The 27,903-nt window shown below is 41.1% G+C and overlaps 1 protein-coding gene across 1 annotated transcript; it reads right to left on the bottom strand.

Moving 5' to 3' along the window:
• Positions 1–2,990: 2,990 nt before the first annotated feature.
• Positions 2,991–27,903, bottom strand: LOC134310732 (ATP-dependent translocase ABCB1-like). The gene is made up of 18 exons (XM_062992367.1): positions 27,627–27,903; positions 27,334–27,537; positions 23,511–23,681; positions 23,236–23,397; positions 22,900–23,139; positions 19,754–19,903; positions 19,522–19,626; positions 18,360–18,437; positions 18,158–18,245; positions 17,857–18,056; positions 7,163–7,263; positions 6,938–7,078; positions 6,690–6,846; positions 5,419–5,616; positions 5,112–5,318; positions 4,347–4,493; positions 3,983–4,156; positions 2,991–3,329 (listed from the first exon to the last, which is right to left on the bottom strand). The coding sequence occupies exons 1-18, from the start codon at positions 27,738–27,740 to the stop codon at positions 3,216–3,218; spliced, it is 2,751 nt and encodes a 916-aa protein (XP_062848437.1). The 5' UTR covers positions 27,741–27,903; the 3' UTR covers positions 2,991–3,215.

Consider the following 27,903-nt stretch of genomic DNA (forward strand, 5'->3'; position numbering starts at 1 on the left):
GCTGCAAGGGTTTAATAGTGGCCATGGGAGCTCCTGCCAGGAGGGAGTTGCAGTCGTCCAACCGTGAGATTACGAGTGACTGGACCAGAATCTGAGTAGCTTCCATGGAGAGAAATGCTCGAATCTTCCTGATGTTGTAGAGGAGGAACCGGCACCATCTTGTCATGTTGGCCACACATGGAGAGAAGGTCAGCTGGTTATCCAGGACAACACCAAGGCTTCTTACCTTATCAGATGGTCTGATCTGGGAGTCATCAAGAGAGATGACAGGGTCCTGGGTTGGAGACTGATCTCCAGGAATAAGTAGCAGCTCTGTCTTGCTGAGATTGAGTTTTAGATGATGAGCCAACATCCATTGTGAGATATCTCGCAGACATGCTGAGATACGAGCTGAGACTTTAAGGAAATGTTTGTTGATGGAAAAAACTTCTCTGGATAAGAGAGTCTGCTAAACGCTCTAAATCCAAAAATAAGTATTCATATCGGCTAATAACATCGATGATTGTGATTTAGAAATTCCTTTAGTGCTAAGATAATACCCTTCTACTTTTGTTTTCAGAATGTGTTGCAGTTTCCAGTCAGTCAGTTTGCTAAGTGGATTAGGCTGATGAAGTACAGGCAACTGTTGACTGTTTTTGCTTTTTAAAGCAATATTTTATTTTCTTAATGTCAAATAATTACCATTTAAGTACTGAGAGCGTAGGGCAATGCCCTGTAGTTCAAAAAGAACTACAAAGACCAGACACCACCGCGCTCGTTAGCTTAACTCACAACACCTGCACTCTATTAGCGCTATATTAGCATGTTCGTGGATCGACTCAGTGCCGACTTAACATCTAATCTATGTAAATTGATGGAAAGAATGATAACCAAAAGACTATTGTACAGACTAGAAAGTAGAGGATTGATATCACCCTATCAGAGTGGTTTTCGTAATGGAAGAACAACAATGGACCCAGTGATTTGCCTAGAGAATGAAGTACGGAAAGCGCAAGTTAATAAAGAAACTGTGCTCGCAACATTTTTTGATATAGAGAAAGCGTATGATATGCTTTGGAAAGAAGGTCTTTTAATGAAACTGAATAGAATGGAAATTGGGGGTAAAATGTTTAATTGGATAAAGGACTTTCTAGAAAACAGAACAATCGAGGTCAGGGTAGGTGTGGAATCATCAAGAACATTCACAATAGAAAATGGCACCCCACAAGGAAGTGTATGCAGCTCAACATTATTTAATATTATGATTAACGACATCTTTGATGGAGTGGATCAAAGGGTAAGCAGAGCGTTATATGCAGATGATGGGGCATTATGGGTAAGGGGTCGGAACATCGATAACCTACAGTATAGAATGCAATCAGCAATAAGATTTCATCTCTCAGTCGAAAAAACACAAAACATCTGTTTCACGAAAAAAAGGGTTAGACCTACAATAGACCTAAAAAAAAAGTTATATGGACAAACACTAAAGCAGGTCAGTGAAATTAGGTATCTAGGAGTGTGGTTCGACTCTAAGCTCACTTTTAAAACTCATGTACAAAAAGTAATTGATAAATGTAAGAAGGCCATCAATATACTGAAATGTCTATCAGGGTACAACTGGGGGGCAGCAGGTCTCTCATTGAAAAGAATTTACATAGCAGTGATTCGATCAAAGCTTGATTATGGAAGTACAGTATATAAATCAGCAGCAAAATCTACAATAGCTGAACTAGATAGGGTGCAGGCCAAAGCTCTCAGACTGTGTTGTGGAGCATTTCGAACTTCCCCTATCCCATCATTACAAATAGAAGCAGGAGAGATGCCGTTAAGTCTCAAGAGGCTAAAGCTCTCTCTTGCATACTGGGTTAACTTGAAAGGACATGAAAGTTCACATCCCACAAAACAAGTTTTAAAAGAATGCTGGGAGTACGGGCACAAGGTGCAAAATAGTTTCGGATGGTATGGTGACAAAGAAGCAGAGAATATGGGAATTAGAAATATACAGTGCAATAAAACCGTTACCATGAGCACAATCCCGCCGTGGCTTTTCGTATATCCGGCAGTCAACCTAGAAAAAAAATATATAATCAAGACTAGAGGTCATCAAAACATTCAACAGTACCTTCATGAAACATATAATGAAGTAGTACAAATATTCACAGATGCGTCTAAAGAGCCAACAGGTAAAACGGGCGTGGCAGTTTACATACCCAAATACAACAGAACAATAAAAAAGAGAACCACAGATCACATCTCAATATTCACTGCAGAGATGATGGGCATTATATTAGCACTACACTGGGTAGAAGAAGCTAAACCACATAAAACAGTAATTTGTTCAGACTCAATGTCCGCTCTAACAAGCATACAAACCGGTAAATCCACAAGTAGACAAGATTTGGTTGATGAAGCACATCAGATGATTTACATAATAAATCAACAAAATGTACAGTTACAGTTCACCTGGATTCCAGCACACATAGGTATTGAGGGAAATGAAAGGGTAGATAAGCTGGCAAAAGAAGCAACACAATCAGAACAGGTAGAAGTACAGATCCCACTAAGTAAATTAGAATTTAAAACAATAATTAAAGAAGGTATTCAAAAAGTATGGCAGGAAAAATGGAGTAAAGAAGGAAAAGGGAGACACTTGTATAATATCCAGCAAAAGGTAACAAATAGGAAAAACATCTCATTCTCACGGCAGGAGGAAACATGGATTACTAGACTAAGAATAGGGCACACAGGTTTAAACAGCAGCCTATACATTTTAGGAAAACACGACACTGGGATGTGCCCATACTGTAATGAGGTAGAAACTGTAAAACATGTATTACTTATATGCAGATATTATTCCAAAGAAAGAGAAGAATTAAAGAAGGCAATAAAGAAACCGTTACCACTGAATAACTTATTAAATCTAGAAACAGAATCCACAAGCAAAGCGGTCATGAAATTCCTTAAAGAAATTCAAATCACAAGGAGACTATAAATCTTATTGTTTCTTTATTAACATGAAGTCCTAAAGTGATCACACATCAGTCCAGTGGATGGCGGTAATGCACAGAGAATGCAAACTGCCAATAAAAATCACAGAAGAAGAAGAAGAAGACTCAGTGCCGAGTCTTTGGTTGTGTGAGGACTGAGCCGGTATGCTAGCGGTCGCTCTCTGAGAGAAATATTTTTAAACTAAAAGAAACTGAACTTTTCTTAAGGAAAGAAATGCAGGTAGATTAAATACAGCGTGAACGTGAGCAGTGTTGTCGGGGGAATCTTATTTCACTAATAAAATCTTCAAAACATAAAGAACCGTTCATAAGGTTTTCACGAACCGATCGGATATTCAACTCCCTCCACTGAATCGGTTCGTGACAAACGACTCACCTGCTGATTAGCGTAACACAACCGGCTAATGCAACGTTTATAAAGTTAAAAATGAAATTAAATGAAATAAAGTCTCAATGTTTTACTGTTATATACAATTTAAAATAGAAACAATATTTTGTACAGTTATATTTACAATACAAGGTACAACAATTAATTTGCACAAACCTGCTGAAGACAAAGTTGACAGAACAAATCTACACTATTAATAGCTAAAATACATAAATGACAATAATATCATTTTGTCATGTAAATATTAAATATGTAAGCACGTTTTATTGCAGTGTAAAGTGTAAAAGTGTCCAGTCATAAACTGCTGCAAAGTTCATAAGGTATAACAACTAAACTTGTTGTTTTGCTTAAATATGGGTCAGATGTATTTGCATGTTTGCTTGCAGATGACATTTTATTATTATTATTTATTTTTATTTAAATTTTACATCGTCAACTTTTCTGAAACGAAGAATTATTTTGTATTTATTTTATATTACAAAAATAATAATACTTTGCTCGTAATTGTTCATAAATAGAACTCTGTATAATGACGTCCTTCTACTTAGAACTGTACACATTTACAGAGACGAAGGGGTCGTTAATGAGAGACTTGGGCATTTACGAGGGCGTAGTACGCTCCTTGCGTGGCCATTAGCTGGCTGTGGGTGCCCTGTTCGGCAACCTGTCCGTTCTTAATGACGGCGATGATGTCCGCATTCTGGACGGTGGTCAGACGGTGAGCGATGACGATGCAGGTCCGACCCTGACGAGCATCATCCAGAGCTTTCTGCACAACCTGGATAACAGAAAAAAATTATCATTTATTTTAACAAAATTGTTGAAAGTGGCTCATTGATGAGCCACTTTCAAACACGTCAAAACACGTCCATTAGACACCCCCCCAAACACGTCCATTAGAACGAGATTTACTGAAAAGCTCAGTAAGTTTTAACGTTTCTATATCATGAGATTCCAAAATCACAGACTTTCTCGCTCTCCGTGTCCAGGGCTGAAGTGGCTTCATCCAGCAGCAGGACTTTAGGCTGGCGGACCAGAGCTCGAGCGATAGCGATCCTCTGTTTCTGCCCTCCAGACAGCTGAGTACCTTTATCTCCCACACGCGTGTTATATTTCTAAAAGAAATATAATAAAACGGAAAAGAAATGCAAGAGAATGGACATTAGCAAGCACTCAGAACATAAACTGTCTATATATTTAAAGGAATTTTGAGTAATTGTTCATCACTCTGACATGGGCGTGTCTACGGGTGGGCTAAGGTGGGCATTGTTCACCCAGAATTAAGAATCACCCACTAAGAGGAATCATATTTTGGCTGCTCCAGTTAGGGGGCATCTCAGTGGATCATTCATCCACATGCTTTTCCTGACACACCTCTCCAATTTATTTGGGCTTGGGACCTGCCCTGAGGGTGCACTGATATGCCACCCCATATTGTTCTTGTAACGCCATGCATCTTCATGCATCTTGGACTCACAGTCTGCATTCTGTTTCATCATATAGACATTTAGATCTTGCGTGACTCTCTGTGTGCGATACGGATCTCTGTATGAACACGCCTGGTGCAGGTGAAAAGAAGAGGTTAATGCTGCACACATGTCAGAGGGGGCGTGTATTAGTTACAACCCTCCTCTGTCAGTATTGGAGGTCCGCAGCGGTCTGGGAATTGGATATGACGTTTGGGGGAAATGGTTTTCTTGAGCGATGAATCAAACAGTGATAATCTAACGTACCTCTGGCAGGCCCACAATGAAGTCGTGGATGTTGGCGTTCCTCGCGGCCTGCTCGATCTCCTCCTGGCCGACCACGCGGCTGTTGTCACCGTACTGGATGTTCTCAGCGATGGTGCAGTCGAACAGAATGGGCTCCTGAGAGACCAGTCCCATCTGAGCTCGTAGCCAGGCCAGGTTGAGCTGCTTGGTGTCCACTCCGTCCACGAACTGAACGAGACACGGCAAAGAGAATTAAGGTTAATGAGCGACTGAATGTAGGTCAGACTGTAATAGACGGACGTCCAGGTCAGAAGTATTCTGCGCTCACCACTTGGCCGCTGGCTGGGTTGTAGAAGCGTTCCAGCAGTTGGACTGAGGTGCTCTTCCCACAGCCGCTTTCTCCTACCAGCGCCAGCGTCTGTCCCTGAGCCACGGACACGTTCAGACCCTGCAGAATCTTCACGTTCGGGCGTGTCGGGTAGTTAAAGTGCACGTCGCGGAATTCTACATCTCCTGCAAAGCTCCCCTGAAAGCAGAACAGCAAATTATAAATACAGCGGTACCTTGTAACTCGACGTTCCATAAACTCCAATTCTTGGAAACTTGATGCCCTTCGTCGAGAAATTTGTTCCCTTAAACTCGACGTGCATCAGTGTGGAATAAGCGTCAGATCCAGGGTTACAGCTCCACATGTATCTGTGTTTATCTGGATTCTCCTCCCTGTTTCACTTTTAAACTTGTGTTACAGCTCCAGCTTCTGAGAAATGGTGAGAATCAGAATCAGCTTCTCCCAGAGTCTAAAACGCTTCTGGTTGCTTATGGTATCGAAGAAGATCACAGAGAACACCCTAAATAAGAAAAATCCATCATAGATGTGCTAACTGGAGAGAGTAAAACCCAAACTAGCTGATTTATTAGCTATATAATGGTTGTACTTACAGGAAAACGCTTCTGGTTCAGAATAAAGCTTAACGTGGTTTAATGTAGTAAAAGAAGGAGACAGGAGCACTAAACTTCTCTTCATTATTACTGCTCATAAGTTCCTCCACTAATCACATTCCACACTCACTGTTTTACTACAATAAGTCACGGTAAGTTTTGTGCACCGCCGTCACACTTCATAGAAGAAGCTTCACAGAAGCGTTTTTATCACTTCTCATGTGAATGTGCTGGTGCTGAAGGGAATACGGTATTCCAACATCAAGCATCTCCAGCATTAAAAAGCGTCAGGAAACAATAAAGAAGTAAAACTAAAGTGCAGCTTTTTTTTTTTTTTTTTTTTTTTTTGCTGTTTAACTGTTTGTAATTGTATTTCAGTGTTTTCATATTATATTTGTGTTATTTTCAGTGTTTAAGTGAATGATAATGAAAACAACCTCATTATTTTACATGAGACTAAAATATCTGCAGCTCCACGGGACCATGGACGCATTAACAGGTTCTCCAAACATCCTTATGGGGAAAAATACCTTAAAACTCAACGACTTTTAAACTTTTAAACCAGAACCAACTGACATCCAGTTTCAGGGTTCCGCTGTAATGTTGTTCAAAAATACACCAAACTGCTATCAAATCAGTAGCCATTTACTGGTCACTTACTGGTTTGTCTCCTTCCTCGCTGTAGATGTCGATCTCGGGTTTTTTCTCAAGCAACTTTAAGATTCTCCAGGCTGCCACTTTAGCTTTGGCGAAGTCTGGAGCGAATGACGACGACTGTCCGATGCTTATGGCAGCGAAGAAGATCACAGAGAACACCCTAAATAAGAAAAATCCATCATAGATGTGCTAACTGGAGAGAGTAAAACCCAAACTAGCTGATTTATTAGCTATATAATGGTTGTACTTACAGGAAAACGTTCTCATATTCAGTGTAGCAGTGGGCGATCAGCCAGGCTCCGAATCGGAAAATTGCAGAGTTGACAAAAAAAGGGATCGATTGCGAAAACGCAAAAGTCAGTCCGTAAATCGGGGCTTTACATAAAGCCGACCTGAAATATAAAGACAGTGTGTAAAATATGACCTGTGCTGCACGTTTAATAAACACCTGAACTAAGAAGGCGTGTGGGATTTACCTGTACGGTTTACTGAGGGCCTCGGTGAACATTCTGAAGAAAACCGGTTCTTTTGTTAACGCCACCACAGTCCGAAAGTTTTCAACAGTTTCTGTGGAAATCTGTGAAACAGTAAAACAACAACAAGGTCTCAGACTGGGAGATTTTATTATTATTCATTTTTTCCAGACTTTTTTTTATGCCAGATACCCTTCCTGGCATAACCCTCCTATTTCTATCGGGGCTTGGGACCTGCACTGAGAGCGCACTGATGAGTTTTGGCCACCTCCTTCAGACATGAGTCAATAATGTCTGTGCAGAGTCCCGACCGGGCGATAGTACTGCTGAGATTCAAACCCTGGATTCCCAGATCTCAGCAGTACTGGGCTAACATATATTTACCGCTGATCACCTGAGTGCTACTACTATTATTATTAATATTATTATTATTATTATTGGTATTATTATTAGTAGTAGTAGAAGTATTATTATTACTATTATTATAACTGTTAATTATTTTATTATTAGTAGTATTGCTATTATGGCTTTCATTACCCAGCATTTTCCTCGCTAATGTGCGGTCTTTGGTGAACAAAATGGACGAGATACGACTTTGCATCACCTGCAGTAAGAGACTTATGGACTGTAATGTCATGATTTTCACAGAAACATGGCTAAATGGCGGCGTACCCGACAATGCTATTGAGCTAACCGGACGCAACACACTCCGGGCAGATAGAACAGCAGATGACCCCAGTAAGACCAGAGGCGGTGGACTGTGCATTTATATTAACAAAGCTTGGTGCACGAACTTTGTCACTGTTGGGAAAAACAGCTCGGCTAACCTTGAATTTCTTATGGTTGACCATAAGTGTAGACCTTTTTATCTGCCTAGGGAGTTCACTTCTACTATTATAACCGCAGCCTGTATCCCCCCGGATGCTAATGCCAAGTTTGCTATAAACGAACTTTATTCAGCCATTAGCAAACAACAGACTGCGCACCCAGAGGCTGCATTTATAGTTGCAGGTGATTTTAATCACTCAAACTTAAAGACAGTGCTCCCAAAATTCCACCAGCATGTTTCCTGCAATACAAGAGGAAACAAAACTTTAGATCATGTTTATACAAACATTTCTGGAGCTTACACGGCGACCCCCCTCCCCCACCTGGGACAGTCGGACCATCTTTCTTTGTTTCTTACTTTGTGAAGCCGTCAACATCAACCATCAAAGTGTGGCCAGCGGGGACAGACGCTGTACTTCAGGACAGGTTTCAACACAAGACTGGAGTATGTTTGCTTCACAGGTGTTAGGTTTTTAACATAACATCATTATTAAACATAAATTACATCCAGGACACATGGTCTATTGTTCAATATGACGCCGTGACCCGGATCCCCCCCCCCCCTGACTCATACCGAAGGGGGGAGGCGGAGCCCAGGGCTTTTTAGCACATTTCATTGGCTCCAACAGCAGCGGCGGAGGAGGAGCCTAGACTAGTTTAAAAAAGGATGGCGGGCTCAGGTCTGCCTCTTTCTTACGTGGTTTTTCTAGACTGCAGGAGTAAGGAGCGTCGGTCGGCTTAGCTCTGATATATATTCACAGATTATTTTTACACTTAATAAAGTGTTTTAAAGAGTACTTTCTGGACTTCCCGACTGCTTTCTTCAGGACCTTTTTGAACCAAAAGATTCATCCTAACAAATGGTAGCCAGAGGATGGTTCAAGAGACCTGAGATAGCATCGAATCGATTCAGCTGACTGAGGTAAGACCAGGAATTCTGAAAAAATCTTTTGTACTCAGTACAAGGGCGCGCCTACTTAAGGTAAACAGACGTTCTCTGTATATATATTAGATCCATTTATTATTTAGCGTACTGAGTGTGAAAGTGAATCTCAGAATCCGTAAGTGTCTGATTAAATTACTAAAGTATCATTAGATAGTTTAAAACTGTGAATATATGTTGGAGCTAAAAATTTGTGTTTCCTGATATCTGAATTTGAACCAAACCGGTTAAAATAAATGTTAAGGGCGCCGTTGTGTATGGAACACTATTGGAGGGAAAGGGGAGTCTGTCTGCTATGGGAGCGAGACTCGTCTAATTCGAATTGTTCTACATTTTAATTAGCCTGTCTGTTATGGGAGCGGGGCTTAATTAATTTGATAGTTCTAAATTATAACGAATTTGTCTGTTATGGGAGCGAAATTCGTAATTCGTGTGGGAAATCTTGAAAGAATCTGCCGGTGCTGGAAACGGGATTCGATCTATAAGATTGTCCTATATACGGGCTTGTCTGTTAGGGCAACGGAGCGCCGTTTAATCTTGAAAGAATCTTTTGGTGCTGGGAACTAGATTTGATCAATAAGATTATTCTAAATTCGGACCTGACTGTTATGGGAGCGGGGTTCGGTTAATTAGACTACTTTAAATTCTAAATCAGGTTCGAAAAACAGTACATCAGGAGTTTTGTTCGTCAGTAAGTCTCTGTGTATGTTTGTCTGTGAAACCGTGTGCTGGATGCGCAACGTGGTTTCTTTTGTTTGTCGGCGCCATTTTGTTTCTTGCACAAGCGTGGCTTTCTGTCTGTCCGCCATTTTGGCTCTGTCTGTACGCCATTTTGTCTTGGGAATGCAACGTGGTCTCCCGTCTATCCGCCATTTTGTTTCTTGAGAACGCAGCGTGGCTTTCTGTCTGTCCGCCATTTTGGCTCTGTCTGTCCGCCATTTTGGCTCTGGGTTGCGCAGCGTGGTTTCTTTTGTTCGGCGGCCATTTTGGACCAGAGAGCTGAGCGTGGTTTTCTGTCTGTCCACCATTTTGGCTCTGGGAGAGCTGAGCGTGGTTTTCTGTGTATCCGCCATTTTGGCTCTATGTGAGCAGCTTGCCGTATCTTGTCCATCGGCTATCTTTGTCTTTGTACGCCTGGATTGGGTAAGTGCTGCAGTTAATTTTATAATCAACTTTATTTTTATAATCTTAAGATAACTGAGTTAAGATGAAGTATTTATGGTACCTTATTAAGTGTGTTTTAAGGTAGATAGCGTTCTTAAACTTTAAGGTTCTTAAACCAGGAAAGGGGGTACTTAGAGTGGAATTCATCCATGTGTGACATAGGACATTTTCACACATAATTAAGGAAAATCTCCTTAATCAGAGTTGTTATAGTGAATAAGATTAAAATTTTTTTGACTAACCCAACGCTTGTTAATCGTGTTAGGAGCTTTGCATGTATTGTTGAGAGATTGTTATATTGTTTTTTTGTTTTAATGTGTGGGGTAATGCTGGGCAATAATTCGACATCAATATGTCGCAAGTGGGGAATGTTTCAATAGCGGGGATATGATTTTAAACAAATTCGATCAATACACATACATACACGAATCCAGTGCTTAGTGTTACCGCTCTGATCACACTGGTTACTGTAACACAGTAGTTTTTAAAGCACATTTCACAGACTGTAATTTTGCTTTTGCTTAAGTATGTCTTGTATTAGTTTGAATAGCATCTGTTACCGAGCAAAATAAATAAAAAAAAAAAAAAAAAAACGCTAAAGAAATCGCGGCTGTGAAACTGCTGCAGCGAATTTTGCGACAGTGAGTCGAGTCTTTTGTCTCGGTTCCTTTTGAAGAGCCGCGTGTTTACATGGCGACTGCCGGAAGAGTCGGTTCCTTTGTTTCGGTTAGAAGAGCCGGTTCATAGATTCGAATCATTTTACGACACATCACTAGTGGTAGTACAGTTTGAAAAAGTTTTATGTCATTTGAAATGACACATTACACATCCCTAACTGTTTTAAATGTTGCATCAACATGTTTCTTCTATTGCATTTGAGTTAAGGACAACGTTTCTTCTATTGGATTTGAATTAAATACTACTGTTGTGAGGTTTGTATCCACTCCTGTTTACATTACACAGAGGAGACCCCCTGCTGTTTACTCGGTGAGTACATTTTAAATGAGTTATTTTCTACTTTTTGCTTGAGTGGATTTTCAGAGTAGTAACTTGACTTGTAATTAAGTGAAGATTCATTAAAGTAATAGTACTTTTACTTGAATACAATTTTTTGTACTCTTTCCACCTCTGATTAAGACGTGTTGATATATTGGATTATATATTGTCAAAGCTTGTGTTTATTTGAGAGTGAGGTCGTGTTTTTCTCTGTGTACAAATGCTGAATACAAGTAAAAGGTAAAAGCTAATATGTTACTGTTTCTAAAATATTGTGTAGTTGTAAAGAGTGAGATTTCATAGCCCTATAAATCTTATGAGGTGTGATCATTTGTTTGCCTCTTGAATTAAATTGGAAATAATGCCAGAAGGTACCACTATTTCTGTACAAGACAGGGACTCTGATCCCTTCTGGATTTGTGCAGAATTTTCTTTCTGTCTTTGTCTGCTACAGAAATATCCGTAGTTATACTAGGTGATCTTGAGGGTTATACTTATCTAACTCGGTTAGTGCCAAATTATGTTCTATAACTGAAAGGAACACATCTCACGTATCAAGTTAATGATTGTATAAACACTACAGTGTACTTTTGTTTATAGGTCCAGCTAACACCAGACTTTGATTGAACTAACTTTAAAATTCTGTGCTTTCCAACAGGATAAACACATTTAGAAGGTTTATTTAATATTTTATTTTCAAGATTTGATTGTAAAATTTGAAAAAAGGGGGGAGTATTATGGCAGGAATAAGAATTTATGTTTAAAATGCCGCTTTGTGTATTAAATCCTGTGATACATTGTGCTGGGGCAGCTGGACTGGCAGACCTATGGATATGCATGCAGATTCAGGTACGTATATGCATGCAGATTCAGGGACGCCTGGTGAAGGTAATCTTCAGCCTTACCTCACATATGAGGACATTACATTTTGGTTTTGTTATGCCTTATTCCTTGACCTGCTAAACTTCGATCGATTGTCCCCATTAGTGGACACTTTTGTCTGCCAGCTAGTGGTAGCAAAAGTACTAGAACACTAATAAAGTTTGTTTGCTTCTTTATTAAGATTTTGACGTTATGTTTTGCACTTTGGTTACATTTATGACAGGAGCGGTGGTTGCTCATTGCACGGGATTCAGGTTATATCGGGCACAGACATGGACAGTTCAGTGTCTCTGGTTCGCCTCGCTGGCATGTCTTTGGACTGTGGGAGGAAACCGGAGCACCTGGGGAAAGCCCACGCGACAACATGCGGGCTCCGCGGAGGGGGGACCTTCTTGCTGTGACAGTGTGCGACGGTACTACCCACTGAGCCACCGTGTCACCCAACTAATAAGGTTAAAAACAAAAGGAATAGGGAAAATGCATTGAAAAAATCAAAGCTCGGGTCTCAGGAGATTAAATATAATTGCTTACACAGACTCCGGTAAGATTCAATTTAATTGGTAATATTTTTTGGAAATTGTTAATTGGCAATTGTTAATATTTGATGCTTGTGTTGTATCCGATGAATCTTTTCTAGCTAATTGATCAGGTCAACTCACTCAGTTTATACTATATAGTTTATTGAAGAAGTTAGATTGGTTCAATGTGGTGCAGTAAACCTTGTGGCAATACTATGCATGATCATAGATGAGTGGCAGACGAGTGCAATTTAAAGATTGAGGGAATAGTGAGAAGAAAATAACTTGTTAGGAGAGAAGTACATGAAGGGGGGTGACTGGAGACCCAGGTCATAGGTTTCACAGACACACAGCAACCCAGCGGGGGGTTGAGGCCATAAACTGCAGGCCCTGCATGAGTAAAGAGAAGTCTGATATTTAATCTACTGTGTACTGGCTGAGGATGGTGGACACTTATGCAGTACCAAAGATGATGTAAAAATTATGAATACCAGATCTTGCAGATGTGTGTCATGGCTGTTGTTGCATTCTGATGTTTGAGTAAAGCAGTGTTCAAGAGGCATATGGGGTGCTGAGGTACAGAATGCCAAAGTAATGACATCATCAGACAAGAGGAAGGGAAAGCTGATGTGAGACTGGATGGAGACGTTATGCAGTGAAATCTCAAGACCGTGTGGGACAGTAGTGTGTTTTAATAGACATCCACCTGAAGATCTGGGTTCCATAATAAAAAGTGAGGGGTTCGGTAACATCTTATAGAGGTTTTGGATGTATTTTACAGTAAGGTATTAGAATAACAATAATTCGTGTAAAAAAAAGTTTTGGTTACAAGAGTAAATTAGAAAGAGCTACAAGTGCTTGTGTTTTAGTGAGAGTAGGGATGCAGGTACCATAGTGATGTGGGGTTAATGACATTTGTAGGGAGATGTAACAATAATACAATAGAGATAGTATAGGTTGGTAGTACTTTGCAGTGAGTTAACTAAATGGAACTGTTTAAGTAGAATTTAGTATTCAAGAAAGCCAAAGTGGATCAAAGCGCTGGTGATGATGAGCATGAGGGATTGGCTGACTAGGAGCAGGAGATGGTCATGTGAGAGTCTGTTGGATTGTGGGAAATGGAGTCTGTATTGTTAGAAGCAGGAGGTGTGTTAGTACCAGTGACCAAAAGTTGGGGTAAAAATCTGAATGAATAAATAATATAAGTCAGGGGTTTGTAGGACTGATGGAAGTTGATATAGCAGAGCTGTTGTTATTTTAAGTATGGCAGAGTAAATAATAAATAGTGGATTGGTAATTTTGTATTGGAAAAAAAGTGATTTAGAAAATTTGAAGGCTCTCTAGCATGCGACGATGATGAAGTAGAATAAGTGTAGAAAATGTTAGATGTAATGTGTATGCACCTTCTGCTCTGATCAGTTTGAACTGTTTGAAGGGGAATTTTATATAGCAGGAAGGGTTAATGCAGTATGAGAGACAAGTAATGAAGTATATGTTTGTTTCCATAGGGCCATTGTCGGTCGCTGTGAAGTAATTGTTTGTTTCCAGGGGATCACTGTCGATTGCCCTGAAGTATATGTTTGTTTCCATAGGGCCATTGTCGGTCGCGGTGAAGTAATTGTTTGTTTCCATAGGACCATTGTCGGTCGCGGTGAAGTAATTGTTTGTTTCCAGGGGATCACTGTCGATTGCCCTGAAGTATATGTTTGTTTCCATAGGGCCATTGTCGGTCGCAGTGAAGTAATTGTTTGTTTCCATAGGGCCATTGTCGGTCGCGGTGAAGTAATTGTTTGTTTCCATAGGACCATTGTCGGTCGCGGTGAAGTAATTGTTTGTTTCCATAGGGCCATTGTCGGTCGCAGTGAAGTAATTGTTTGTTTCCATAGGACCATTGTCGGTCGCGGTGAAGTAATTGTTTGTTTCCAGGGGATCACTGTCGATTGCCCTGAAGTATATGTTTGTTTCCATAGGGCCATTGTCGGTCGCAGTGAAGTAATTGTTTGTTTCCATAGGGCCATTGTCGGTCGCAGTGAAGTAATTGTTTGTTTCCATAGGGCCATTGTCGGTCGCGGTGAAGTAATTGTTTGTTTCCAGTAGACACTGTTGTTGTACTGAGGTTTACGTTCTTTTGTCTGAGTTGTGTTTGGACAACCGAGTGAGTTGTGCCAGTGAATGTTAAAAGAATACTCGTATTCTTCGACTAGGCAGGAATTTTCTGTTCTAGGGTGTGTCTCGTTAAAACCTATCAGTTTATCTTTTTCTTAATACGTGTTACAGATTTTGCTCGAAAGGTTGTTTAAAGCGGTCTAAAATGTCTAATTTAACACATAGAGAATTTATCCATGTCTCACCCACTAACTCAGGAACCAACCCCAACCAACATCAAAGCTTATAAAGACAATTACACCTGTTTCAGGAGCAACAAACCAGAACCGATAAACAGGGGACATTTTTCAGAAGGGATGTGTGTATGAATGGGTGTCTGTCCCTAAAACACTGAATGATGGTGAGCCAATATGCCCGGTCTGTCGGAGTGCGCTAGCCCAGGTGGCTGTAGGGGCAGGGTGCCCGGTCCAGCAGTGGGTGGAAGAGCGACTCGGCAGTGTAATGGGGTGCGGTCCAGACATGGAGCCACCCAGTGGACGCTGGTGAGTGGGTCACCGGGACGGTTGACCATTAGGGAGGGGACAGTGTAGCGTCGCCACTGGGTCTGGCACGGGCTTTACCCAGAAAGCCTTGCGGCAGTGGTGTCTAAGCTCACCGTGGCCGTGTATCCCGTTGTTGGGAGTGGGGTGGCTGCGGTGAGGGCTGGGTAAGTAGCTTATATGTTTGTCTGTTGTATGATTGTATGTGTGTATGAATGGGTTAAGTGGCTAGAAGGGATGTTTGAGCCATGGAAGGAAGTTATTACGAGTCTTGGTGAGGTCAGTATGTGTAGGATTGATAATTTTAGTGATATGTTGTTGTTGTGGTATCCCGTGCATCAGGGTATTAATAGAAAAATTTGTGATAGAAGTAGTGTGTAGAGGAAGCAGAGGGGGGCAGGATCCACCAGTTATCCAGATGGTGTTGGCTGATTCGTCTAGATATCATGCAGATGATGATGAGGATGACCTTGAAGGTGGGCCGGAAGACCCACTTCGAGCAGTATAAGTGCTACTAACTCTGCTTAATTAAAGGTAAAACCGACCAGACAAGACGAGGAGAGAGGACCAGCACTACTAATCGCACACCGTGATGAAGGAAGGAGACTCGGAAGGACTGGCAGAGGCAGACACTGAGGGGACTGGAAGACCCACTCCAAGGGACAGAAGTGCCACTAACTGGACCTGCCTACAGGGAACTAAACAAAGCAGAAAGCCCGACAAAACCAACCATGTGGAAGAAGAGTCCAGCGGAATCAACGGAGCGGAACAAGACGAGGGGGGAGAATTCAGTTAGACTAGGAGACAAAAACATAAACATATAGTTCGCAGACACATAGACCATCTTTGAAAACACTAGTTAAGTGCAACACACATAGTTTAGCTACAAAACGCAAGGGGTTAGTTCAGGATTGTTTACAATGTATATATGTTTGGTACTCTGCTATTTTTAGGAAATGTTTGTGCTGCTGTGGAAACAGGTAAGGCCGACAGGGGAGAATCCATAAGACATTAGGAGTCATGCAGAGACACAGGAGCTATGGGCCCCTTCTGAATATCTGCAGCTCCGTCTGGTGGAGGACAACCTGAACGGACTTCCTGTAGAAGCCACGCACCCATTGTGTTTATTTTATTTTTCTCGTGTTTGATTTCCTATTTTTTAAATTACTTTATTTTTGATTTCCTGTTTTTATTATTTTTTGTTTGTTTGTTTGTTTTAGGGTTAGGAGCTGTTGCGATAGGTACGGTTCCTTTAGTTTAACTGGTAGCCTTTTTATTTTTAGAAACGTTTTATTGTATAAAATTCAGCCCAGTGGCCATGTAGTCAGAAGGGGTTAAATTGGGGGTTGCTGACGGCTATCCTTATCTCCTGGGATCTAGAAACACCTAACCTATAGTTAAAAGTTATTGTGAAAGCATTAAGATGCTTTCAAGGGGGGATGTTAGGTTTTTAACATAACATCATTATTAAACATAAATTACATCCAGGACACATGGTCTATTGTTCAATATGACGCCGTGACCCGGATCCCCCCCCCCCCCCCTGACTCATACCGAAGGGGGGAGGCGGAGCCCAGGGCTTTTTAGCACATTTCATTGGCTCCAACAGCAGCGGCGGAGGAGGAGCCTAGACTAGTTTAAAAAAGGATGGCGGGCTCAGGTCTGCCTCTTTCTTACGTGGTTTTTCTAGACTGCAGGAGTAAGGAGCGTCGGTCGGCTTAGCTCTGATATATATTCACAGATTATTTTTACACTTAATAAAGTGTTTTAAAGAGTACTTTCTGGACTTCCCGACTGCTTTCTTCAGGACCTTTTTGAACCGAAAGATTCATCCTAACACAGGCTACTTGTGGCTCTCACACGGATATCGACACTTACACCTCCTCTGTGCTGGATTCCACCACTGACAGTGTTACCACACAGAAACAGATCACCACGTACCCCCCCCCCCCTACCGTATACATCTGTTTACCATGTTTTATATATACATTCCTCTATCATGTCCATAGCACCTTAATCTGTATCACTTTAACCTGCATAGCACCTTAATCTTAATCTGCACCTTAATCTGTATATCTTGTTTATAGTACATTCAATAATATATTCAACTTCATAGATCTTGTTCATACCACTACTATTTACCCACTGTAAATAATGTATATCATAGATACTGTATATCCTGCACTTTCTGCTTATTGCACTTCTGGTTAGATGCTAAGCTGCATTTCGTTGCCTTGTACTTGTACATGTGTAATGACAATAAAGTTGAATCTAATTTAATCTAATTATTATTATTATTATTATTGGTATTATTATTAGTGGTAATAGGAGTAGTATTAGAGTTATTGTTACTATTATTGTTATTTTTAGTAGTAGTATTCACAATTCAATCCACATACTGGTATCTGTTTGGGAGAAAGAATGATATCTGTAAAGGTGAAAGTAGCCAAATGGACACAGCAAGAACCTGCCAAACTCCACCCAGTACTAACAGACAAGGTCCCGCAGGTCCCTAACCCTGTGATACACCCACATTACCCGCTACACCACATCCTGTCACCTCGTTAACACTTTATTTATGGTGTTTACGTTTGTATTTATAACGTATAAAAATAAACATCAAACATACCTCCTACAGTCCAGACATTATGGAAAGCTACTCATGTGAATGCGCCCTTTTTCTCACACACTTGAGGAACCCGATGAAAACACTGGACGTACCTTTCCAGACATCTCCAGCGCACTTTGGTCTTTAGAAGCGTGACCCCCCATGGTTCTCATCTGGACAAAATGGGCTCCGGTGAGAAAAGGGACACAGGCCAGGATAAGAAGAGTAAGCTGCCAGCAGTAGGCGAAGGCCACGATTATAGCAATGCCAAGGCAAAAGATCGTGTTGGCAGCCAAGCCGAGTCTGGATCCTGCTGCCTGAGAGGAAGATAAAATCAGAACGTCCTGTACCTACTGTATTTTCACAATCATGTACAACTGAAAGAAAATGTCAGTTCCTTTAGGGGTAAATCACTTACCCCTTTAACCAGTGATGCGTCTGTTGCTAATTTGGTCGTGAGGACTCCCACTGCGTTGTTGTGGTCATCAAACCAGGCGATGTCCTGTACAGTGTAAACGCTCATGAGTTACCAAGCAAATCAAACATCAGTCAGATTATTTACATTTAATAAATGTAATGTAAATGTAAATAATAAGTAATCAAATTAATTTTGTACCTGTCTTAAAATAGACTGGAACGCCTGACTCCTCAGCCTCATGGTTAAAATTTCTCCAGACTTACCAAACATATAACCCTGCAAAAATGAACATAGTGATAATAATAATGTCAATTTAATTTCTGGAAAAGTTAAAACGTTTTATGAAATGCAATAAAAAAGACCACAGGGCACATTTTCACTGTCTTTAGTCCATCTGAGATGAGCTCAGGCCAAGAGAACTACGGCTTTACTTGTATAATAAAGTTTCGATTTGCATTTCTTAAAGCAGTGGCAGACTGTGTTAAGTAACAACTGTTTTTATCACAGTAGCATGACTAGTAATAGTAGACTGACATTTCTTTGGATTCTTTGAATGTTTTTACAATAATATGTGCAGTAGATGCTAAAATTATTACTATTATTATTAATAATAATACATTATGGGCGGCACGGTGGCTAAGTGGGTAGCACTGTTGACTCACAGCAAGAAGGTCCTGGGTTCGATCCCCAGGTGGGGTGGTCTGGGTCCTTTCTGTGCGGAGTTTGCATGTTCTCCCCGTGTCCGCGTGGGTTTACTCCGGGTGCGCCGGTTTCCTCCCACAGTCCAAAAACATGCCACCAGGTTAACTGGAGACACTGAATTGTCCTATAGGTACCCGGTCGCTAGGATGCATAAGCCAGTGCATTGTGGTGCCGGTCCCAAGCCTGGATAAATAGGGAGGGTCGTATCAGGAAGGGCATCCGGCGTAAAACCTGTGCCAAATCAATAATGCGGATCACGATCCACCGGCGACCTCTAACGGGAGCAGCTGAGGAAATAGAGATTATTAATATTACTTTGCAATTTTGTGTTGAAAATGGTTCTTTTTTAACAGTTCTGTCAGAAAGTTTGGCACAAAGTGGTGAGCCACGACCACTTTTTGCTTGCAAAACTGATCCTTTTGGTGGTTCTATAAACTTTTAATTCCTAATTAATTAACTTTTAATTCCTAAAATATGAAAAAAAGAAAAACAGACAATAAACAAATCACAGATCATCGTTTTATTACCTTACAACTTTTACTGTCCGTAACTTTTCTGTAACTGTAGTTTGAATTAGTAGTAAAAAATGACAGAATAATATATTTAACACGATTTACGTGGCCGTGTTCAGCATGTGGATTTGTGTTGTTAGGCGAACCTGAAAGAAAATGGTGACGAGCGCCACAGCTCCAACCAGGAGGAACAGAAGAGAGAACATCAGGGTCTTCTGTCGCTTCACGTCAAGATCAACCTCAGCAAACACCTAAACAAAAATCAAGTTTAATATGTAAGAGGTGTGTAACTTAAACCAGCGTAGAATCACCACATTTAGACAAGGAATTAATTCCCCTTTTAATACAGAGCATGTATGAAGATAAACAACTACTCACACCAATGATTTTGGAAAAGAGGATAGCCACACAGGGGTACACAGCTGCCCCTATAATGCTGGCCACAATGCCAATCACCAAGTAGGGCCACTCAGGTTTGTTTAGAGACAGGATCGTGAAGAAAGGGACATCTTGAACTTCTTCTCTTTCCTGATAAAAAGATCATATTTATTAAAATATACAATAAATAATAATATAAAAAACATCATCTGCCTTTGTGTTTGTCCTCCTTTGGAAGCGAACCGGACGCTTGTAATAATCAGAATTAATTTTCCTGTAATTGGCTTAGGAACGTGTCAAAAGAAACGACTCGTATTTTATTGGTTTAAAGCTCCACTTTCTGTGAGGACGTTCCACCACTTTATTGTGGAACGTCCATCCCTGAAATGCTCTTCAATTGTGAAGTTCTAATGACCGTTCACACTGTCGACACACCAGAACCAAAACCAGCGTCCAGCTCTGAGTGTCGCTCAGCACCCGGCACATTTAGAAGATTCAGGAGAGATGAATTTTAGGATTTTTGTACTAAAGTATCACAAGTCGCCTCTAAATGTAATGATTTTATACTTTGTTTGGTTTCATCACTTATCAATGAAGGTTATAATTTTGAGTGCTGCAGACACGTCCTGATTAACTACTGTCATGTCCTTCTTTTTGGGGTTATTATAGTGGCCACCCTAGGATCTGTGGTGATGCATTATTATACAAATAAACCCTTCTTCCAAATCTAAAAGTGCTTGAAATAGAAAAAAACACTATTTTAATTGTTTACCATATCACAGTTAGCTGTGCTAATGTATTAAATACAGGAGATGATGTTGTAGATGCTCTAACTCTCTGTAGTAAACCATATGCAATGTGAAATGCACCAAATTAGCAGCTAGCTTCTCGCTAATTTTAAGCACAATTTCAGATGCAGAGTCGTTATTTACGTCAATAAATTATTATTATTATGCAATTTAACAATAGTAAATACTTTAAGACTCCGCTGTAATAACTAAAGTCATTAATATCTTCTTCTTCTTTCGGCTTTTTCCCTTTTTCAGGGGTCGCCACAGCGAGTCATCCTCATGATCGCTCATTGATTTGGCACAATTTTTACGCCGGATGCCCTTCCTGACACAACCCTCCCTAATTTATCCGGGCTTGGGACCGGCACTTCAATGCACTAGTGCATCTAGCGGCTAGGTATCTATAGGACAATTCAGTGTTTCCAATTAACCTGGTGGCATGTTTTTGGACTGTGGGAGGAAACCGGAGTACCCGGAGGAAACCCACGCGGACACGGGGAGAACATGCAAACTCCGCACAGAAAGGACCCGGACCGCCCCACCTGGGGATTGAACCCCGGACCTTCTTGTTGTGAGGCGACAGTGCTACCCACTAAGCCACCGTGCCGGCCAACTAAAGTCATTAATATAACGGTCACAATGAATTCCGATCACTCCTATTCTTAACTTTTAATGCCCTCTGCTGGCTTGAACGAGCTAATAGACCTGAGACCCATGTAACTACAATTCCCAAGAGCCACTGGGAGGTCACGTGGTGCGTCAGCAGCCAATCGGGATCCGTTTTTTTCGTTCTGTGTCGTTTCTTACACCTGATTCGCATAGACCACTGAAGTCGTGCGTCATTCTGTAGTCCTCGTTATGCCCATATTTGGAGACCCGGGTCTAAGCCCAATTTTCAATGGCAATAATGAACGGGGTTTTCAAAAAATCATCTCTAACGCATCCTGTGCTAAATAAACATGTTCAGAACCCTGTACGTTTTGTCCTGTGTACATTTTTCTCCTGTACATCACTGGATCCTATAAATTACGAGGTTGTTAAAGGGTCGTAATACTAATAATGCTACACGAAAGCTAATGCTACTGCGCATTAATTAGACGTCACTGAACTACACCAATCGAATCGACGGAATGAGCAGCTCGCTTTTGTTGAGTACAACCAAAGGCGTAACACCCGACCATCCTCGCTTTCTACTTTAATGTAGCTACCTACTAAAAATATAAAGTAAAACTTGTGAATATCACTCCTCTGTTACACCGGTGAATCGTGCATAATTCAGAGGATCCAGTGATAATAGACAGAAGAATCTCCATAAAACAAAACATAACAGCTCTGGAACATTTTTTATGACTACAGGATGCGAGAGAGGCAATTTTCGAAATCTCCGTTCATTTTTCCCATTCAAAATTTCTCTTAAATCCGTGATCTGATACACTATCTAGTGCACTATGTAGGGAACATTAATGTGTTTGTCTCGCGAACAGTTAGCTTAATAGCCCAGTTAACAGCTCCAAAAAGTTCTGTTATCACCCATAATCCTTTGGTGTGTGCAAGGTTTTTTATTTCTTTTTTCCCTTCGGAGGTTCTTGCCTTTTTCTTCTTGTTGTTCTTACCTCCCTGAAATGAGTTTTTGCAACTTGGGATGTCTGCTTTGTAGTGTTAAACTTTATATTCGTTGTGGAACTACTTTTTGGTGGAAGGTATTGTCAATATTAAAGCATATTTATTATGAAATTCAGGGCTTCTTTGATTTATTTTCTTTCTTTATTTTGTAAAAACTGTTGTATAAAAGCAATAGAACACTCGAGGTCGTGTGTTAACGCGAATAACATCACGGCTGTGATGATCTACGGCACTCGCCTTCGACTCACACACTCCCTCTCGTGTTATATTATATTGCTTAATTATAATGTGTAATCTATCTATCTATCTGTCCGTCCGTCCATCCATCCATCCAGCTATCCGTATATCTATCTGTCTGTCTGTCTATCTATCTAAATATTATTGGTGAAGTTTGCAGTCTGAAACTGTAATCTAAACAGCATTTAAAAAGAAAACAAAAGTTATATTCATTGTGATTGGATTGAGTTGTTATAAATACCTAAAAATCACTGGCACACAGTTAACAAACATGTTAGTGGATTGCATAACGAGTCTGATATGTAGTGCTGGGAAATGCGTCACCATTTCTGCCCACATTCAGATATAATGAATCACTGACAGCCGGAAATAGAGATTTCCGTATTACTCAAAGAAATGTTTTTAAATATTACACAATCTCTCATGCAGCTACATCTTGAGATTCATGTGTAGTATTTATGTTATTGTAGCTACCAAGAATATCATAAACTCTACCTTCTTCTCCTTTTTGGATCTGAACTTTCTCTTTTTTTTCTTTGATGTTCTGTTGGATGTCGTCCTGTGAAGCGTCGTGCTGCGTCTTATCGAGTTTCTCTCTAAACCACCGTTTTCTATCGTCACCTCCACCAGGTCTTTAGGCTCGTCAGATGACCAGTCGAACTCTTCCCCTTCTGGATCGCTGTCGTCCTCGTCGTCCTCGTTTTCGTAAGTGTCGGTGTCTGGTCTCCCGGCAGACTACGTACGTGAGGTTAATGCAAAATTACTTTACAGAAAACTAAAATAAAATTATTAATGATGCGGTTTTATCTTTATGTTGCGTGTGTGAGGTACCTGTTGCATGATGAGAGAGTAATAAACTCCTTTCCTGTTCATGAGCTCTTTGTGGGTTCCCTGCTCCTCCACTTGACCATCTTTGAATCCGGCAATGACATCAGCCGTGCGGATGGTGGACAGTCGGTGAGCGATCACTATGGTGGTCCGACCTGCTCTTGCCTGCAAAAGAACGTTCAGATGATCACAACTACTATCCACCAGCACATCTCCAGAGAACCTTCCACCTTTACTGATGGTAGGTAGTTTGTAGAGAAGCATCGCTCTGGTGTTACCTTATCTAAAGCAGCCTGGACGATGGATTCACTCTGTGTGTCCAGGGCTGACGTGGCTTCATCCAGCAGGAGGATTTTAGGGTTTTTCACCAAAGCTCGAGCGATGGCGATTCTCTGCTTCTGCCCACCGCTGAGCTGAGCACCTCGCTCTCCTACCATAGTGTTCAACTTCTACCTCGGGAAGAAACAAACAAACTAGTCGGTAATTTTGTGGTCTTAACAATATTTCTCAATGTGTAATCTTCATATTATAGGTTCAGATCCCTCATGTTTCAAGGTAAAACTCAGTTCTGAAACAAAACATTAATGGCTTGACATCTCAGCTGACATCTCAATAGAGTTAAATTAAGTTTACTTTCTCTTTTTGAACTTGTTTACACAAAAAGTTCATCTGTTGTCTTTTTGAATCTGAACTTATGTATTTGTTCTTTATGTTACATTTACCATATATATATATATATATATATATATATATATATATACAGTGTGTCACAAAAGTGAGTACACCCCTCACATTTCTGCAAATATTTCATTATATCTTTTCATGGGACAACACTATAGACATGAAACTTAGATATAACTTAGAGTAGTCAGTGTACAGCTTGTATAGCAGTGTAGATTTACTGTCTTCTGAAAATAACTCAACACACAGCCATTAATGTCTAAATGGCTGCAACATAAGTGAGTACACCCCACAGTGAACATGTCCAAATTGTGCCCAAAGTGTCAATATTTTGTGTGACCACCATTATTATCCAGCACTGCCTTAACCCTCCTGGGCATGGAATTCACCAGAGCTGCACAGGTTGCTACTGGAATCCTCTTCCACTCCTCCATGATGACATCACGGAGCTGGTGGATGTTAGACACCTTGAACTCCTCCACCTTCCACTTGAGGATGCGCCACAGGTGCTCAATTGGGTTTAGTCCATCACCTTTACCTTCAGCTTCCTCAGCAAGGCAGTTGTCATCTTGGAGGTTGTGTTTGGGGTCGTTATCCTGTTGGAAAACTGCCATGAGGCCCAGTTTTCGAAGGGAGGGGATCATGCTCTGTTTCAGAATGTCACAGTACATGTTGGAATTCATGTTTCCCTCAATGAACTGCAGCTCCCCAGTGCCAGCAACACTCATGCAGCCCAAGACCATGATGCTACCACCACCATGCTTGACTGTAGGCAAGATACAGTTGTCTTGGTACTTCTCACCAGGGCGCCGCCACACATGCTGGACACCATCTGAGCCAAACAAGTTTATCTTGGTCTCGTCAGACCACAGGGCATTCCAGTAATCCATGTTCTTGGACTGCTTGTTTTCAGCAAACTATTTGCTGGCTTTCTTGTGCGTCAGCTTCCTTCTGGGATGACGACCATGCAGACCGAGTTGATGCAGTGTGCGGCGTATGGTCTGAGCACTGACAGGCTGACCTCCCACGTCTTCAACCTCTGCAGCAATGCTGGCAGCACTCATGTGTCTATTTTTTAAAGCCAACCTCTGGATATGACGCCGAACACGTGGACTCGACTTCTTTGGTCGACCCTGGCGAAGCCTGTTCCGAGTGGAACCTGTCCTGGAAAACCGCTGTATGACCTTGGCCACCATGCTGTAGCTCAGTTTCAGGGTGTTAGCAATCTTCTTATAGCCCAGGCCATCTTTGTGGAGAGCAACAATTCTATTTCTCACATCCTCAGAGAGTTCTTTGCCATGAGGTGCCATGTTGAATATCCAGTGGGCAGTATGAGAGAATTGTACCCAAAACACCAAATTTAACAGCCCTGCTCCCCATTCACACCTGGGACCTTGACACATGACACCAGGGAGGGACAACGACACATTTGGGCACAATTTGGACATGTTCACTGTGGGGTGTACTCACTTATGTTGCAGCTATTTAGACATTAATGGCTGTGTGTTGAGTTATTTTCAGAAGACAGTAAATCTACACTGCTATACAAGCTGTACACTGACTACTCTAAGTTATATCCAAGTTTCATGTCTATAGTGTTGTCCCATGAAAAGATATAATGAAATATTTGCAGAAATGTGAGGGGTGTACTCACTTTTGTGATACACTGTATATATATATATATATATACAGTCATGGCCGAAAGTGTTGGCACCCCTGAAATTTTTCCAGAAAATGAAGTATTTCTCCCAGAAAATTATTGCAATTACACATGTTTTGTTATACACATGTTTATTTCCTTTGTGTGTATTGGAACAACACAAAAAAGCAGAGAAGAAAAGGCAAATTTGACATAATTTCACACAAAACTCAAAAAATGGGCCGGACAAAATTATTGGCACCCTCAACTTAATATTTGGTTGCACACGCTTTGAAAAAAATAACTGAAATCAGTCGCTTCCTATAACCATCAACAAGCTTCTTACACCTCTCAACTGGAATTCTGGACCACTCTTCTTTTGCAAACTGCTCCAGGTCTCTCATATTTGAAGGGTGCCTTCTCCCAACAGCAATTTTAAGATTTCTCCACAGGTGTTCAATGGGATTTAGATCCGGACTCATTGCTGGCCACTTCAGAACTCTCCAGCGCTTTGTTTCCATCCATTTCTGGGTGCTTTTTGAAGTATGTTTGGGGTCATTGTCCTGCTGGAAGACCCATGACCTAGGACGCAAATCCAGCTTTCTGACACTGCGCCCTACATTGCGACCCAAAATCCTTTGGTAATCTTCAGATTTCATGATGCCTTGCACACAGTCAAGGCACCCAGGGCCAGAGGCAGCAAAACAACCCCAAAACATCTTTGAACCTCCACCATATTTGACTGTAGGTACTGTGTTCTTTTCTTTGTAGGCCTCATTCCGTTTTCGGTAAACAGTAGAATGATGTGCTTTACCAAAAAGCTCTATCTTGGTCTCATCTGTCCACAAGATGTTTTCCAAGAAGGATTTTGGCTTACTCACGTACATTTTGGCAAACTGCAGTCTAGCTTTTTTATGTCTCTGTGTCAGCAGTGGGGTCCTCCTGGGTCTCCTGCCATAGCGTTTCATTTCATTCAAATGTCGACGGATAGTTCGCGCTGACACTGATGCACCCTGAGCCTGCAGGACAGCTTGAATTTCTTTGGAACTTGATTGGGGCTGCTTATCCACCATCCGGACTATCCTGCGTTGCAACCTTTCATCAATTTTTCTCTTCCGTCCACGTCCAGGGAGATTAGCTACAGTGCCATGGGTTGTAAACTTATTGATTATGTTGCGCACCGTGGACAAAGGAACATCAAGATCTCTGGAGATCAACTTGTAACCTTGAGATTGTTGATATTTTTCCACAATTTTGGTTCTCAAGTCCTCAGACAGTTCTCTTCTCCTCTTTCTGTTCTCCATTCTTAGTGTGGCACACACAGACACACAATGCAAAGACTGAGTCAACTTCTCTCCTTTTTATCTGGTTTTAGGTGTGATTTTTATATTGCCCACACCTGTTACTTGCCACAGGTGAGTTTAAACAAGCATCACATGCTTGAAACAAAGTTATTTACCCACAATTTTGAAAGGGTGCCAATAATTTTGTCCGGCCCATTTTTGGAGTTTTGTGTGAAATTATTTCAAATTTGACTTTTTTTCTCTGCTTTTTTGTGTTGTTCCAATACACACAAAGGAAATAAACATGAGTATAACAAAACATGTGTAATTGCAATAATTTTTGCAGGAGGAATACTTCATTTTCTGGAAAAAATTCAGGGGTGCCAACACTTTTGGCCATGACTGTATATATATATATATATATATATATATATATATATAATCTCATTAAATGTATTGCTAGTCCTTTTTGAAATTTGATGCTAGTGCAAATCTCACGTCTGGAAGTCTGGAGATGAACTCGTAGGCGTTGGCCTCTCTGATAGCTCGCTCAATATCTTCATCGGTGGCGTCCTCACGACCGTAGCGGATGTTCTCGGCTATGGTGGTGCCGAAGAGTACGGGCTCCTGGCTCACGATGCCCACGTTCTCCCTCAACCAACGGACGTTTAAAGTGCGGATATCTCGACCGTCCAGGGTCACCTGCAAGCACGGATACCTTGATATGAATTCTGAACAAACGCCTAATGACTTCACTTATAAATAGACTCTCTTGGTGTTGATGTACGAACCTCTCCGGAGTCTGGATCATAAAAGCGCTGCAGCAGTTGAATGGTGGTGCTCTTCCCGCAACCACTGGCTCCCACCAGAGCGATCATCTTACCACTGGGCACCTTCAGGTTCATCCCCTGTAGGATCTACAACAACAACAGCAGCAAAAAATGAAAATTTACTGTTTGTATTATTAAAACGGTGCTTCTTATAATAATAAACAAACTAGAAAATGCTTGGCGTGGCACTTGGGTGGTGTTGGTGCTGCATTCGATTAACACCTCTGTCTGCCTGGTG

Source organism: Trichomycterus rosablanca, chromosome 3 (assembly GCF_030014385.1).
Source record: "Trichomycterus rosablanca isolate fTriRos1 chromosome 3, fTriRos1.hap1, whole genome shotgun sequence".
Taxonomy (NCBI): Eukaryota; Metazoa; Chordata; class Actinopteri; order Siluriformes; family Trichomycteridae; genus Trichomycterus; species Trichomycterus rosablanca.